Consider the following 17155-nt stretch of genomic DNA (forward strand, 5'->3'; position numbering starts at 1 on the left):
GTCTTCTTGTTGGAGTAGTTGGAGAAAGAAACTTGGATTTTAAATTAAATGCAAGTTTTAATAAATAAATTCATAGCATAAATTTGAAAGTGCTGTCATCTTTAAAACTTCCCTTGAAGCTGCTACAAGTATAATACATCCTGCATAATGATCTAATAGCCACACAATACACAAAAATGTAAAGCAGTGCCAGTTCAAGTATGCAGGTTCACCGTTTCATATTCCAGTCAGTTATATTATGAAGTTATTTCCACAGGTTTTGTTTTAGCTGCTAAGCCAAGGTTTCACAGTTCTAAGAAAACAAATATGTATATTTCATTACAACACATGGAACATGTTGAACATGTTGGTATATTTATACAACCAGAAATCAATCAATACTATAATAATATAAACATGACCATTTAAAACTGAAATTTATATTCTAATGTTGAAGAGCACATCAGGATAAGTTTTATGTTTCATACAGTAAGAGACAAGGCAGGAACCACGAGTCCACTTTTGACATATGGAGATTGTTTCATAGTGTTAAACAGTCTCTGATAATACAAAATGGCTTCTGGCTCCTTTTGCCTCAAACAAGCATCAATGCAATGCAAGCATGTACAATTGACAACAGGGTAATTTAAAATTAAATACGTTCTCTAAAACACATTCTATAACTAGTCAATCTGTCATTTGTTTCTATTTTTACGACAGGAAGCAAACTTAAACAGTGACACATCCTCTTACCGGTGATGTTCCAGATGTCTTATTTGCCACACTTGGCAGTTCTTGAGGTAAAATAATAGCACTGTAGTGGTGAATACTGCTTTAAAATTCATGAGAGAATATGCTGTCCATATTAAAAGCATAATTAAATGAGCCTTTTCGCCCAATGGGGAAAGGTATGAGAAGCCACACACAGTACAAGTGTATCCCAGTTTAAGCTCCTGCAGATTTGCCCTGAGGAACAAGTGCTTGTTACCAGATGTGGTGCATTGGCTCATCTGCCTCAGAAGTTATGGACAGCAGGATGGCCTTGGGAGTGTTCTCAAAAAGTGCTGCTCTGTTCTGAGCTTGGCCTTTCTTCACCCAGTGGCCATAGATCTTGAACGCGCAGGCGTCGATGAGCTTGCGGATGGGCTTGACGGCGTACGGGTCGCTCTTGATCACCTCCTTGGTGACGGGCTTGGCGCGGCGGTAATTGCAGTAGATTCTCATTGTGGCGAGCACAGTCATGCAAATGACCTGATGGAGAGAGTTTTGGATCTTGTTTGCATCTCGACACACAATGTACATGTCCAAAGCAACCAATATCAGTAAACATTAAAAGAAATACATTCATGGGTTATGTTTCCTGTCAGACCAGAAAATCAAACCTGCACGATGGAAGGTAACAACACAATCAGTGGTATGTTATATATTAATAGCTGATTGCAACAGAGAACAAGAAAAACAGGTTCCCAAAAAGGTCTTTCATCTCACCTTGAAACGTCTGTATGGACTGAACTGTCGCACTTCATCCACCACATACTGTGAAAAGAACGAGTGGTTGAGAACATCTGTGGCTGTGAAACGCTGCTTCGGGTCCACCACCAGCATGCGGGAGATCTAAGGAAACCACATGGAGGGTTTGGTTTTTTTAATTGTTGTATAATTAAAAACTTACTGCAACTTCACCTTTTTAGGTCACCAACTGCAGAGTAGAGGTGGGGATAAAACCTACCAAATCTTTAACAGTGTCTGAGCGGTCTTCCCACTCTGGAGATGAGAAGTCATAGCTCCCAGACAAGATCATACGCAGCATCAGCGTCTGTTTCCTGTGCCAGAAGGGCGGAGAGCCTGCAAGCAGCGTGTACATGATCACCCCTGAACTCCATCTGCAAACATGAAACAGGACAATCCAATTTACAAAGTGTTTATTATATATATCATTATATATATATATACATATAATACATACTCACATGTCCACAGCAGTCCCATATCCTTGGTGTCCTGTGTCCATGGAGCATTCGATGATCTCAGGAGCGAGGTATCCAGGGGTCCCACACACCTCTATATTACAGACAAATCAAAATAGAAATGATTAATTGCTGTAAAACATAATGTGTTTCTTGGGGCAATACAAACCTTTTTGTGTAACTGTAAAACAATCTGGGTTCTGTCTGTGAACATTACAAAGGGATTTTACATGTGAGAGAGAAGTCAGTGTCGACTTGTTGAAAACTATTTCTCAAAAAGCAGTTTAATCTCATGAGCAGAGGTGAAAAGAGTGCTAATATCTTACAGTCAGAATATTACTCCAATGGAAGTAAAATCACCTTTTGAAAGCTCAAATCTAACAAGCACCTCACATACTGTATTTACTAACTAAGCAAAATTACAAGATGATGTACAGCTCCATTAGACAGTTGCCAGTTCCCACTATTAATGAGGAGTCTATTTGGAAAGGTCAGTGTGCTCCAAGTGTCCTGTTGCATCTTAACCTTTGTAAGAGCAGCTAAGAGAGAGGGGAGCATGTTGCGCAACCAGACCCAGATTATCCACCGACCACCAGCAGCTGGTGTACTGGAAAGTGCACTAGGGGTTGTAAGCATAGTAACTTTACTGAATGAGGACACTAAGCGATCCTCAACTGAATATGCTGCTGTATCCGCATTTAATCATCAGTCAACCCCTGATATTGTTAAGTAGAGGTATAGAGATCAGTTTGTCTGTCTGAGATTAAATTTATTAGCTCTTCAGAAAAATTCTGTAATAATGCAACTCTCTTATCGACCTTTGAGCTTTTGTCCCAGCTGCATTTGCACGGCGAAGCCAAAGTCGGTGAGTTTGATGTTCATGTGGTCGTCTAAGAGGATGTTCTCAGGCTTTAGGTCCCGGTGGACGATGTTCTGGGAGTGGAGATATTGGACCACCTCCAGCAGAGCACGCATGATCTTCCTGAAACCAACACACACCAAAAACTCTTTCAAACAGCCTTTAAAACATTATGATAATTCATCACTTTTGTCTTAGTAAACAGTCAAATAGTGAAACAACACACTCACTAACCTGGTTTCCTTCTCACTCAGAGTGACTTTCTCTGTGAGGTAGTCAAAAAGTTCACCCCTCTTCATCCTGGGGTGGGGGGGTGGGAAAGACAATAAAACTTTTGCACAGGCACTGCTTTTTAGCTTAAAACCTAGTCATGTAAAACTTGAGATGTGACACTCACAGGTCAAAAACCAAGAAGAAGAAGGCTTTGGACTCATAGCAGTCTTTGAGCTGTACTGGAGAACAGAGACACATGAGGCACAGTCAGTATTTAATCAGGACAAAACAAAGAGGACTTAAGTTCAGGAGATAATGTGGATCACTTGGGAGCAAATGCCAGCACACTTCACAGCTGACCTCTTTGTCAGGCCAGAGGGACAAAGGCCAAACAACCTCTCTTTGAGTTTTGTAAGACTCTTATTCTGGACTCTTTCAAATATAATGTTTAGTAAATATAATGTTTCAGATCTGTCTGGGGTGAGGGGGTGCATTACTCACTGATGTTTTCCTGTCCACAGACTTTCTTGAGGACGTCGATCTCCTTCACCGTCGCCTCTCTGATCTCCTCGATCTCCTGTGGGTTCATCTTGTCCGAGGGGGTGATGTCGATGATCTTCACAGCATACTCCTGAGACGTCCGTTTGTCGATGCAGCGCCGCACCACGCTGCTCACTCCCCTGAGGAAGAAGAAAGAAAGAAAAAAAAAAAACACATCAGCCTCCTTATTTATAGCGTTGTCAGTTTACTTATCTCGTCAGATGTTTCTAGTTGGACTCCTGGAATCTCATCAACATGGATGCTTCTTTCATCATTACATGTTTTTATCCCATATATTACCATCTTTTTTGATGACAAAATCAAAGCCAAATGCTTGGAAAAGTCCCCTTCCAGATGTTTTTATAGCATCTGATCAGTCTGGCAGACAAAGTATAAACAGTGAGGAATGTGTCCTTCAGGTTAATAGATAATGTATTCATACACACTGCTGGCTTTTGTCTTGTTTATCATGAAGTGCCAGAAAAACAGCAAAAGATTAAGTTAATTCAATTCTATCTCAACTATATACAGCATGATTTCATAAGAGAAACTTAAATGTGAGCAGTATAAAGAGGCTAAACTGACTAAACTCTCCGACCCAGAGCCATGTGAAGAATACTAGCAGCTGAGCACATTGTCCACATCCGGTGGCCTTGTGACCTGCATGTGAGAAAGGGAGTGAAATTACGTAAGCTGTCAGCACGCCGGCCAATCCCCGGGGCCGCTCTCAACACTAAACCCTTTGTCCAAAAACACGCTGAAGTTAATGAATGCGGCCTCCTCGAACACTGCGGTTTACGTAACAGCACCACCGTCTGACAGATGGTGGGGAATGACAATGAGTAGGTTCTGGCACTGCTGACATTTCTCAGGGAACTTCTGGGAAACTTGTACTGTCCACACCAACAGGGATATCTGCTCAAACTGAAGTCTCAGTCAAATGAATGTTACTAATGTGCTGAGTGTGTCACTTTTAGGCATAAATATGAGAGCGGCATCAATTTTCTCATTCAACTCTCAGCAATAAAGTGAATGAGCAGTTCTCAAAAATGTTAAACTGTTCCTTTAAAATCAAAGGTCACAAATGTCTCCTGGTTGTGACCATTTCAAAGACAGTGTAATATTCCTTTCATCTGAATGATTTTGGAGCCAAAAAAGAAGTAAAATTGTCATATAAGTGTCTCATAACACCTCAGATTTAGCTTGCATCCCTTCTGGTGGTCCTGCCCCCACTTTCAGGCTCACGGACATGTGTGCTTTATGAACGTACCTTCCCAGAATCTCCTTAGGCTCATACTTGTCGTAGAACTCCTTCGCTCCGACCCAGTCGGGGATCTCCTCCTCTTTGGTCATGATGGAGCGATACTGGTTCACCACCAAACGAACAAAACTGCTCTCCTCTTACAGCTCACAACAGGCTGCAGACAGAAAACATGTTCAACGGGGCAAGCAACCTTTTCACTGACACAACTCTGCTTCAGGTGAGACAATTTTATCAGAGGTGGAGGTAAATTAACACTTCTGAAGAGGATTATTTGGTAGGCGCTGGTGGCCTCACTAAAATAAAAGGACTGAAGTATCATCAGCAAAAATACTCAATATAGAGCATAAGGAGCTCCCTCAGTGTTTATATTGATATATTGTCTTTGCTGATGCATTCGTGTGTAAACAGCACTGGGTTGTGGTGAGACCACTGAGCTATGGTCAAAACTAACAGTTTCAGTCATATGTTATGCAGAAATATAAATATTAGGTGGCCACAGATTCTCAAATGTGAGGATTTGCTGCTTTTCTATTTGATATAATTGTAAATTGAATTGAATGGGTTTAAGATGCTGGCTGGACAATAGAAGCCTGAGAAGACATTGTCTCTCTTCACTTTGAATAACTGTCTGTGTCTAACGACTAAACAATTTATTGAATAATTGAGAAAAATCATTTGCAGACTACCATAAATGGAAATAATCACTGATTGCACTGACGGCTACTTTATATGGTTGTGGGTAGATTCATCTTTAACAAGACAACATCAGTTTTCATGAACTAATCATATGGTTTGGAAGTAAAGTCTTTAACTACAAAGTAATTAATAACTATAAACATTAGTAGTGGAGTAAAAAGTACAATATTTTCCTCTATAGGCTACTGTAGTGGAGCATAGGTATAAAGGAGCATGAATGTGTTGATGTTTTTATATTCTGTACTCAGAGTGCTCACAGCAGTCTACTCTCATTTCACACAGTCATTCAGATTAGGACCAACTTGAACTCTATAACCAACATTGTTGCTTCTTCTCTACTGGGACACATATCAGATGGCAGAGTTTTGCTCTGAGTATTTATAACCCCATATTCCAGCTAAAAGTCTCTCTTGGAATAATTGTAAAAGAAAACCAGCTTCTCAGACTAGACAGATAACGGAGGAGCTATCCATCTGTCTGAGCAGGACTCTCCTGTGGTCCGTGGATCTAATTTAAATGACTTGTTTCATGCACATTTCATCTTGTTCTTCTGATATAAAGCTCTCGGGGGTTCCAAGATGCATTACTATGGGCTTATGTTGCCTTTATCAGTGTCGATAGCAGCGGTGCTGTGAGAGGTTTTGAGTAATGTCAGCTGTCTTGCGTATGTTGCTTGCAACGGGATCAGATAAGCGAACAAACTGTTATGGAGCAAGACAACAAGTTCTCGTCCCGAACTTAATGTCATACTCGACATATCACAGGGTGCAGACTAATAAAGCAAAGTACCACAGTGTGTAAACTGGATCTCCCTCTCATCCTCTGTCGCTATTTGACCTTATGCGGGCTCCAATAAAGCAAAAAAAAAAAAAAAAAGAAAAAAAAAACATTAAAGAAACCAGGACAAAGCGCTCGATCACTCACCGTGTCTCGCACAGTTCAGTCCCTGATATGAAGCATCATTAATATTCGGTTTGTTCACAAAGTGTAAGAGGACAAACAAAGAGGTCCGGTCAGACGCCGGTGCCGTCGCTGCTTTGTGGGGCTGCTCCTGCCATTGCATGAAGGGTGAGCTCTAATGTCAGATGCCAAAAATAAATCGTTGCTTCCACAGCGGCGGCACACTCTGAGCGCGCCTCCACACAAAAACCAGATCCGTGAAGTGACACCCCGCAGCTCCCGCTCTCACCAGGAGACATTTACCGAGGCAGGGCTGTCCTTCATTACCAACTTTACTTCACAAGCAGCGATCAGTTTGTGGGGTGTGCAGTGAGGCTAGAGTGACACGACAGGTGCTGGACCGCCGTGGTATCCCCACTTTGTAGTCTAATTAAAGACACGGCGTGTAAAAATAGAAATGTTTCTTGAAGAGTACAGTGTGATAATGTGCTCTGTCTGGACAGGCAGTGAAATAAATCATCACACATCACACTGCATTCATGATCCAAGTGCTTTATTATTTTTAAACCTAAACTTGTTGCAATAAAACTGTGGACTCCTATTACCCAGGAAATGGAAACTAAGTTATCATGTTCTACTAACAGTTCACTTTGAAATATATGAGAGGAAATTTAAATTAAAAGCACTAAAGCTGATGAAAAACACTGACAACTGAAATCAACTCAAAACATGCAACACCAAATATATATAAACATTATTTATAAGACTATGATTACAAGCTCTGCAGCACTCTCCTGAGAAATGAATACAATTACTTGTTTTATCTGATGATAATCAACTGTCAAAATAAAGCCTGTTTATTGTTCGCTTGTGAATCACACCCAGTTAGTATCCAGTAGAGTTGCTTATTGCAGTGTTGTACGTGCTCTTCACTCTCCGGGGTTTTGTCTCCATCTCAAGACAGACCTGTGGAGAAAAGAAAAGTTTAATTACGTTTTCAATCAGCCTGTTATTTATAATAACTTATCTGATATATTAAAAAAACACACATTACAAGAAAAAGAAGCTGGTTATATAAAGCATTCATAAAACCTTTAAAGCTACTCCCCCCTATGGCCACACTGGGTCCTGCAACATATTACATCAGAACCCTGTGTGCTCAGTGTAAAGTCATTTGGTTATGATGTCTGGATGACTAAGTGCTTATACAAAACCTCCTCATGTGTTAAATCAAGTATAAAAATACAGCAAACAGCAAAACCAAGACAGCAGAGATAATGTGCTGATGTGGTAGAAAATAAGAGCGAGGGTAAAACCTAAACTGTGTTGAACTGGCTTTCAAAGACAAATTAACAAAAATTATAATGACATTAACATTAGTGGCCTGTGATACACCTAACATTGAGATATAAATCCATAGGTTATTAAATCCAAGTAATACTCACCATTAGCGAACCTGCACTGTTTCAGCACTTCACCAAAGCCCTCGCACAGTTTGAGGTCGCTCTGGTTTTGGGCGCACTCAATGAACTGTTTGAGCTCATAGGAGCATGCCTGCTGCTGCTGAGGAGCCTCCTGCTGGTACATGGACTGTGGCTGCTGCTGGTACATGGGCTGAGCCTGGTACGGCTCCTGAAAGACACAAGGAGATGATTGGGTTATTCACACATCTATAAGTTCATGTTAACTGATGACAAACAGCTGCAGGTGTACCCAAAACAGACCTCTCCATGTAAACATTTGTTTCCATTTGTAACACAATGATAAAAAAGTGCCATCTTCTAAAAACACCAACAAAAAGCAGACAAAGCTCAGAGTAATACAGGTAAGAGATCCAGCTCTTATCAAGTAGCACTAACTCCTGGTAGTCTTTCTGAAAGAAGGATAACCTGGATAAAGTGTGTAAATCATAGCTGCTTCAACCTTTATTTATTGCTTATCAAACTCAGTTATTGCACTGATCTGTGTATTACAGCAACTGTGATGTTTCTTTCATCACTGCTGTGCTTCCTCTACCAATCCCCAAATATACACATACACACACACCTATTTCAGTCACTCATGACCTACCTACCGTGTGTCAGACACGCTAATCTGCCCAGATGCTATTAAAGTCCTGAGATCTGAGTTTATTTACCTGGTATGTGACGTCAGGCCTGGCAGGCTCTGAGTGTCCTCCACTGAAGCCTCCAGTCATGGCGTGGCCGATGGTGTGTCCTACAGCAGAGCCCACTGCCACACCTGCAGCTGTAGACGCCATCTGGGCAAACATACCCGGCTGCCTGGGTGCTGCGGCTGGAGCACCCACAGCAGACGGAGGAGCCTGCATTGGAACACTGGGGGGAGGGGGTGCAGCCCTGGCCATAGGTGGTGGTGATGGCGGTGCCCGACTGTGGAAAGAAAATTTGTTTAAATGTTCAATCTATGCACACTGATACCATTTCTACTGTGTCTCTGTTAACTGCAAACATCAAGTTAAATTGTAAAGAAGACTTCAGCAATCACAAATGGTAAAGTGTTGTGCAGTGTGATAGAGCAGTAGAATATATCAGTGCTGTAACAGGTCAGTGTGAAAACTGTATGTGGCAGTGGCATATGGGGTCGTTTCAGGTCACTGTTATGAGATCTTCTGTGGAGGTAAGTTTAGCATAAAAATGAAATAAAAATACGTGAAACGTAATTATTTAGTCCAAAGCTTTCATGTAATACTTCTTAATCTGGATAACACGGGTCAATATTTGACGAATATATGTTTAGTAATAGGAATATGATAACAAACTAGTTAAGGCAAAAAGCAAGTATAACCCTCTTGTGAAACATTAGCTATAAGTTTAAGGGAAGCTGATCTTAGCTGCCTGTAATGTAGTTTATTTAAAAGCCATTAAAAAAATTAAGGCCAACGGGTAAACACTGATATCCACCGTGACCTTCACTCCTTTTATCAGTGACATGATATCAAGCTGCGGTTTCACGCCATTTAAGCGTGAAAAGATAATAATTATATAAAAGTTACAGCTGTTAATCACAGGCTACTGGCTAACACACAGCACTGTTACGTTACTTAAAGCCGCTAGCATGTTCGCTAATTCACACACCATCCTCGCAGCGTTTCAACAACTTTAACTGATAAATGGTATTGATTATTAAATGTTACCTGGCTGGAGGGGGCATCCTGGATGTCCGGCTTCTGCTTCCTCTCGGCATTTTTAAATTGTTAGTATATTTATTAGTTTTTCTGGTTGATAAAAACAGACGTAGTGTTCAGCTGCTGTCACGTTAACTCGACCTTTAGTTAGTCCGGAACTTTCCATGTGTTACATCATTTGTATACCGGGTAACTTCCTGTATGGCGGAACCATAGGGGGTGCTTTCATAATTCAGTTACATGTATGTTTTCTCGCTAAAAAATGTAAACAGTCATTGCTGGGCTATTTTAAGCATAAACGCATTACCAACATTACACAGAAAATTACAACAAATGTTAGGTGTTTACTAGGTTTATTCCTGAGTAAATGAACCAACAAAAATCTACAGATGTGCCAAGCCAACATGTTAAAAAAAAATAAATCAAGAATTATTTTTCTGTTTTGTTATTTCATATCAACAAAAGTCATACAAAAATATCTGGTTACATACCAGTACCTTATAGCAATGTCAATATATTTCAGAAATGTGAAACCGTCTGGTGTGTCTGTGTACTATAACTACAAATTAGACATACATTTATAACTATAAAATTAAATTTGTGTATAGCATTCTACAGCCATATTTCATTTCATAATAAGTATTTAAATAAAGGAAAATGATCGTTTATTTCTCATATTAAGCAGTAAAGCCAAAGAGAAAGACATGCTACTCTTTTTTCCCTTTCTTTTTCTTATCTGAAAATTTACGCCGTTGATGGTGTCCACTTCCTCTTCCCGACCGGTTTCCTTGCGTCCTTCGCTCTCCCCACATCGGCATCGGTGGTTCAATTTCCCCTGGTCGTCCTCCTCTGTCAGGTACGCTGCCCATTCGTATCTGGTGACACCAAAGAAAAATTAGAAAGCATTTGCACTCTCAGCTACAGACATCTGCATTCACACTCACAGGTATGGTTTATAACTATTTACAGTTGTACCTTGTACACTGCTGTGCCTGTTCCAGCCTTTATTGGCTCAATGAAGGACTGATCCTCTCTGGCAGCAAGCAGAAGAGACGGGGACACTCGGGAAGAGCAGGCGAAGGATGCAAGAGGAGGCACTGAGGCAAGCACTGCACTGCGCTCCTGTAAATAAAGGACTGACTGAACTGGGACAATTGATTTTATCATGATGCATAATGATGCTTCTGTAGCATCCACAGCCGATCTGCAGCAACAACAGATACATTTTGATAAGTGCTGAAACAAGTAGTTGACTAACTGAGTGACAAAAAAGTCACCAGCAGTAATTTCTTTTTAACAACACTGCTGCCAATGTTGGCTCCATAACTTTGGTCCAGACTGAAATAGTGGAGCCAAAAAATTAATTCTAAACTCTCTAACTCTATATAAAATTAAACTAAAACATGATAGGTGACCATGACAATTTGTACAGACATTCATACTCCCTAGAGGATGAAGCCTGATAAATCTGACAATTCTATGACTTTTTCTCTCACATGAGATGTAGAAATGTAGAAATAGAGCTGCTTGTGATTGCCATTTTCCACTGAGTAAAATGGAACAAGTGCAGTGATTTAACATGCCTACCTTTTGTTTTTCGCCCCATGCAAACGACTCAAGTGTAACCTGAAATCGCTTAATCATCATTTGCCGTCGACAATGATAGTCCTTTGACAGATGTTGATTGATCTTTTTAACTTGTACCCTGAGAAACAGAAAAAAAGTGTTGAAATGCTGACGTTAGAGTCACAGATGACGTTTAATGAGCTGATAACAGCCCTGGAAACTTACCCACTGCTCTGAGCTGAGGCTGGTGTTAAGAAGAGAGTCCATGATGCCTCCACCTGGTAGACGAGCAAGCCTGGCCTCCACCTGGATTAAAATGACATTGAAAATCTTTACGTGATTCTTGCATGTATAATCATGACTTTTGCATTTTTTTCTTTCGTTCTTTTTTTTTTTTTTTTTTTTTTTAAATCAGCCTTACTTCACTCATCACATCTGCAAACTGAGAGGTGGTGTCCATGTCAAGAGCATGCAGCAGTAATATCCACTCTGCCTGCGCCTCAGCCTTCCTTCTGTCTTTGTCAGAATCATCATCATCCTCACAAAACTCAGTGAGTTCCTGGCTGTGATCTTTAACCCGCTGCTCTTTTTCAGACTCCTCTCCTGGCGTCTTGTCCTCAGGATGTGATTCCTTATGCTTGATCATGTGAGCTGCTTGCAATTCTGACACAAGGAACTCTGAGGGATGGAGTAGTAATTTTTTTAGGACAATGTGCAGTAAATGAACAAATCCATGGGCACCACAATCATCTGAGATCTACATCTACAGGACAGGATGTATTACTTCTCACCAGTGACTTTGTTTAGACCAGATGGCTCCAGCACCTCTGAAGCCAGCACAGTGAGGGGAGAGGACATGTCCGATAGTAAATTTCTCAGCTCTCCCATGAGCAAGACGTCACCTGTCCCACCCGAGTCTGCAAAAAAAAGATAAGGTAAGGAATTTTTATTTAGAGCATTTTAGAGTTGAAATGATTATTAATCAGCAGGTGAGTCATAGATGAAACTAATAGTAAGTTGTAATAAGTCATTGTGTTTTACATTTACAGGCAGAGCTGAAATGAGTAGCTGCTTGAATTGCTAGTAACTGATTAATCATTTAACTAAAATTTTATTGCAATATTGCTCAAGCTCCATGAACGTAAATAATTCCTGGTTTCACCTTTGGAATGTGTCGATTTAAGCTTTGAGAAATCATGATGGGGTTTGATGCTATTTTCTTACATACAATTTCACATACAAATTATTGTTAGCTGCAGTCCTGATGAAATGTATACTGCAGCAAATGTACAAAAACCACCATAATCATACTGTAAGACAACGCAACAACAACAAAGGGAAAATAAACTATTAAAACCTAAAAGCCATCCCACACACACTAACATTGACATGCACACGGCACATACAGTAACTTATCATAAGCCTGAGGAAATAGAATAGTTTTCGTTTAGCTTTTAAACGTGGACACAGCTATAACAGATCCCAAAGGACCAAAGTAACTAAAAACACTCTGGCCTGGGAGGTCTGACTGGATCATTACAGTTTATTGAGCTACACTCATCACGACAGAGGATTATAATTAAACCTGAGCTGTAGTTTCCCACCTCGGAGCTCCGGACAGGTGGTTCTCAGCTCTTCAGACAGCCAGGTGAGCAGCGGACAGGGAAGCTCGTCACATTTGCACCGTGTCAGGCAGGACCCGCCCGGGTACCTGAGCAGGGAGTAAAGCCGACAGGTGAGATCAGATGTACTGGAAATACCAGAGTATAATTAACAGGTGAGGGGTGGTGACCTTGCAGAAAGAACAAAAGCATTTAAACGTGATTTACCCTAAAGCTTTAATGGCTGAAACTGTCTCCACGCTTCTCTCCATAGTTACTGGTACTGGTAAACAACAAACTGACATCTATTCCCTCGCGTCAAGCTCTTCTCAAATACCCGAAGTTCAAACGTGTTTACAGCTTGTGCTTCCTCTTTTTACAGTGTCTAATGGCGGGACTCACACTGCCACCTGCAGGCCGGAGTGTGTAGGAAGTGAAGTGTAAATATATACGTGAATAAAAATAAAACTAATAATAATACAAATAAATCTCTCTTGGGTAAGACAAATGTGAATTAATTAAAAGAAAAGGGGATTTATATAATACACTAGATCTTGCCGTCACTCTAAAAAGTCAGACTAAGAATTTAAACAATGAAATGAAATTCTAAAAAATAGAAATATATAAAATAAAAATATATTGTCAAAGGGAAAGAGAAAAATTGGTATTAGATACAACATGAATGACCATCTGAGTACATAAGCTTTAGTCGTCTCTATATTTTGGATTTAGATTGTTAGTAGATTTTTTTCTTATTGAAGAAAAAAAAAATTCACTTAATTTTCAAAAACTGTAAACTGTCTGGACTAGGAGTCACAGGAGTGCCATAAAACAGGAATAAATCTGTAAAAGAGAAGAAACGAAGATTAAAGTCAAGTCTGATTAACCTTCCCTATGATATTTTGATGTTTTCCCTCACCAGTCTCATAAGAAACTGTTTTGATTAAAAACACCTCAATGTTTTAACATGTTAATTCACACTCTCTTTATTTTCAGTCCTGTTAAATTGTGATGTATTTTATATCCACTAGATGTCACTAGAGGTCTTTGATAAAGTAACACTACATGTCTTCACAGGTGGAATACAAAGTACATTATTCAAGTACTGCAATTTAGAGGTATTTCGTTGAGTATTTCCATTTTATGCTACTTAATACTTTTATTTCACTTGCACTGACATTGTACTATTGTACTTTTTACTGCACTACCTTTATTTTATTAGTATATTAGTGTTTTAGTTTCTAGTTATTTTTGGAGATTTGGACTGGAAGACATGATTGAGTGCCATATGAAAGTATTAAAATTAGCTCCATCTCCATAACAATTCAATAAAACTATATAGATAAGACTGTGACTCTCTTTAAGAAGCTAATCTGAGACATTATATAAATTTGCTGTACTTTGTATTCACAGTAAAATTCTGCCACTGCTTACATTTAATGTGTTCTTTAAGCAGCTCTCCTCAGTCATGTAAATATATGGATATGTGAAATTAACACACAAGTATTTGTCAAACACAGACTTCATCCTCTCTGAATCCCAACATTCAGCTCTTTCAGTCTAGTTAGAGCTCGGTGAAGTATTCAGGTCCAGTGGATGAGCATGAACGCTCTCTCTTTTCTGAATCATGATATATAGTATCACTCACCATGTCTTGGCACAGCTACAGTTTTCTCCTCATATTTATCATAATCAATTCTCCTAATATTTATGCACCCTTTACTCTGAGCCTCATTTTGGCTCACTCAGCACTCTCCACACCGTCACAGGTCTTGCTGATGCAGGCAGTGCAGCTAATGTTTGCTTCAGTGGAGCGGGTTGAGCACACAAGCGAGTGTTATATACAGTAATATTGTTGTCAGGGAGCACCGGCAACTCTTGATTTAAAACATCGTCCAGGCTTTTATGGTTGTCAAGTCAACGTCTCCACACCTCCTGCAGCAGCTCACACAGCAGAAAGCCTTGAACTTAAGCAGCTCTATCACTCTAAGAAACCAAAGTGGGATAGTCCTCTGACTCAGTAGAACAAGGTGTCATTTTTTTTTATTGTAATAAGTGTTCAAAGTACTTGTTATTCATCTTTTGTGAGAGTCAGCCGCCTTCTTTTCCCCAATGCCTAACAAGACTGTCCCTCCCTCTGACGTCTGCTTCACCAGCTTTGTCTGAATGTGTTGTTGTGCCTGACTCCAAGAGGCCTCAGCTCCTTTGCGTGCACTGTTTGACCACATGTGGCCTTCACTACAGGCGGTACATGAGACACCTCGTCACGCTTACGGCACAAGCACCCCTCCAGCAGCAGCCAATAAACTGAACAGGAACAATGAAGACAATGGCAGCAAGGCGTACCGAGCCTCTGTGTACAGTGTTTCTGCGTTTGCATGGTCCCTGCTGCCATATGTACAGAAGACGCGGCCTCCCTGACAACAAAAGCCTTGCCATGCGTCAGGATGCCTTGTCTTTTATTCCCCCGACACTGCCCCCTGCTCTGTGAAACCTTGTGGGGGCTGACCTTTGACCTCTGGCAAGCAGCCAGACAAAGCGAGCAGACACCCCCCTTCTTTGGCAGCCACGATCATGCACTTGTTGAGCGCTTACCGGATGAGGGAGAGTGAGTAACACAGTGACGTCCTGCAAGGACTATCATGCTGTCACTGCTGTTAAAGGTGCATCTACTGAAATCTGGCCTGGAGGGAGTGAATGATTATGCCAACATGGAACAAGGGTCTTTTTTCTCTTAACCTGCTTTGATTCAGTGTTGTAAGACAATGAAACATGATATTTCCAAGTGGGGGCGAATACTTTTTATAGGCACAGTGCCCTAGAATATAAATGTAAAGCCATAGTACACAAGGTTTTTTCAGTATACAGTCTGAGTAGGCTTCATGTTGATTGATGATGATGATGATGATGATGATGATGATGTTTGTCAGAAGGCAATCAAAATACATTTGTTTTGTTGTTGGTGGTGTTTTATACAATGCACAAAGCTGATGTGGCTAATTTTAAAGAGAGCAAATGGGAAATACAAATAATAGTTGAGTTAAATGAGGAGTTAAATAAGATTTTACACATTTTACAATTAAGACAAATACAGCGGTGAAACATACAAACAGTAAGGAAAGTCACTGGTGTATAATAACAAGGCAAAATGCCCTTCAGAAAATGCTACATGATGTATACCTGTATACATGTGTGGAAATAAAAGTGGTTCAAAAATGTACTGCTCATGAACAATAATACATTTCCGGTGTGTATATCCCAGCAAACATGCCAGTGTGGGTCCACTGCGGGTAGTTGTGAGTTTACTGTGGGGCAGTGTGGGCAGGGCAAAACCCACACTAATCCCATGTGGGCTCTATGTGGGTTTGCCCAGAGGTCAGTGGATCAAAACCATCCTCTGCTAGAAACGAACAATTTTATCCTGTTGTGATTTTCCAGTATCACGTAGATCAGTCCTAGTTCTTTTCTCCTGCAGTGGTGAGAGGAATGTGTCGTATTATAGAAGCAAAATGCAGCAGAAATACATCTTCCTCCTCACAGTAGCTGTTACTTTTGCTTTTATTTCTACTGATTTCCATCAAAAGCTGGTCCAGGTCATGGCATCATGCAGGGTTTGATCCTTCACACTCTGCACTGTAAGTCGCCTTTGATTGTTTGTATTTGGTGTCCTCATGCCACTGACACCAGGTTGCTGAGGGAAGGTTGCAGTACAAGGCCAGGCAGGAATTTAACGCCACAAAGGCATCACTATGGCTAGGAGGAGATTTGCACACATATAATGGAAATCATTTGTAGCCCCAGTGGCCTAATGGATAAAGCAATGGCTTCCTGAAACAGGGGGTTGGAGTGGGATGGGGCCACAACCCAGAGATCGATGGATTGAAACCATCCTTTGCGGTGGGAGTTATTTTATTGCTTTTGACCACTAATGGCTGAAATTTGGCATTGCCAGCCTTGGGCGGGGGGCTCCGCAGCTCTGCCCCCCAACCCGATGCTGGCAATAGGCCACGCTATCGCCAGCCCTGGGGGTTATTCTACTTAGTGTGCACACGTGCACCGCATTTCACGACGGTAATGGGCCACAGTGGCAGCCTACTGTGGCCCACATGGGCCCCAAATTGGCATATTTGCTGGGCTGATGAGTGTTGTCTTGCAGGCAGAGGACTGACAAAGATGTGATGCAGTCAGTTCAGATGCATGTGTCTGTAGTCAAGATTTATTGAAGGGTTAATCTTTTCTACTACACCACAATAAAATCCCAAAGATGTGTTTATTGGATTTAACCACGTCATACAGGTGTTTCTATGTGTAATGTTCCCTTATGACACAGTATCAGTGTGAGCCCTGAGTCGGGACAGGTGTCAGTGTGGTTGTTGATAGAGGGGGTGGCAACAGTTGCTCAGGTGACTGAGGCCAACTCCCCCT

At 40.9% G+C, this 17155-nt stretch overlaps 3 protein-coding genes across 3 annotated transcripts; all 3 read right to left on the reverse strand.

Moving 5' to 3' along the window:
- Positions 1 to 37: 37 nt before the first annotated feature.
- Positions 38 to 6778, reverse strand: phkg1a (phosphorylase kinase, gamma 1a (muscle)). The gene is made up of 10 exons (XM_018681215.2): positions 6443 to 6778; positions 4829 to 4976; positions 3520 to 3698; positions 3203 to 3257; positions 3040 to 3105; positions 2765 to 2928; positions 1950 to 2040; positions 1709 to 1862; positions 1468 to 1593; positions 38 to 1230 (listed from the first exon to the last, which is right to left on the reverse strand). Exons 2-10 carry the CDS (start codon positions 4909 to 4911, stop codon positions 964 to 966), a joined length of 1185 nt encoding a protein of 394 aa, XP_018536731.1. The 5' UTR covers positions 4912 to 4976; positions 6443 to 6778; the 3' UTR covers positions 38 to 963.
- Positions 6779 to 6954: 176 nt separating this feature from the next.
- chchd2 (coiled-coil-helix-coiled-coil-helix domain containing 2) lies at positions 6955 to 9741 on the reverse strand. Its single transcript, XM_018681217.2, has 4 exons — positions 9573 to 9741; positions 8556 to 8808; positions 7864 to 8050; positions 6955 to 7384 (listed from the first exon to the last, which is right to left on the reverse strand). Exons 1-4 carry the CDS (start codon positions 9620 to 9622, stop codon positions 7374 to 7376), a joined length of 501 nt encoding a protein of 166 aa, XP_018536733.1. The 5' UTR covers positions 9623 to 9741; the 3' UTR covers positions 6955 to 7373.
- A 158-nt stretch (positions 9742 to 9899) lies between these two features.
- On the reverse strand, positions 9900 to 13126 carry im:7138535 (uncharacterized protein LOC797998 homolog). Its single transcript, XM_051065379.1, has 8 exons — positions 12959 to 13126; positions 12734 to 12840; positions 11921 to 12046; positions 11551 to 11807; positions 11352 to 11435; positions 11151 to 11264; positions 10539 to 10685; positions 9900 to 10438 (listed from the first exon to the last, which is right to left on the reverse strand). Exons 1-8 carry the CDS (start codon positions 13033 to 13035, stop codon positions 10271 to 10273), a joined length of 1080 nt encoding a protein of 359 aa, XP_050921336.1. The 5' UTR covers positions 13036 to 13126; the 3' UTR covers positions 9900 to 10270.
- Between the last annotated feature and the right edge of the window lie 4029 nt (positions 13127 to 17155).

Source organism: Lates calcarifer, linkage group LG21, assembly GCF_001640805.2.
Source record: "Lates calcarifer isolate ASB-BC8 linkage group LG21, TLL_Latcal_v3, whole genome shotgun sequence".
Lineage (NCBI taxonomy): Eukaryota > Metazoa > Chordata > Actinopteri > Centropomidae > Lates > Lates calcarifer.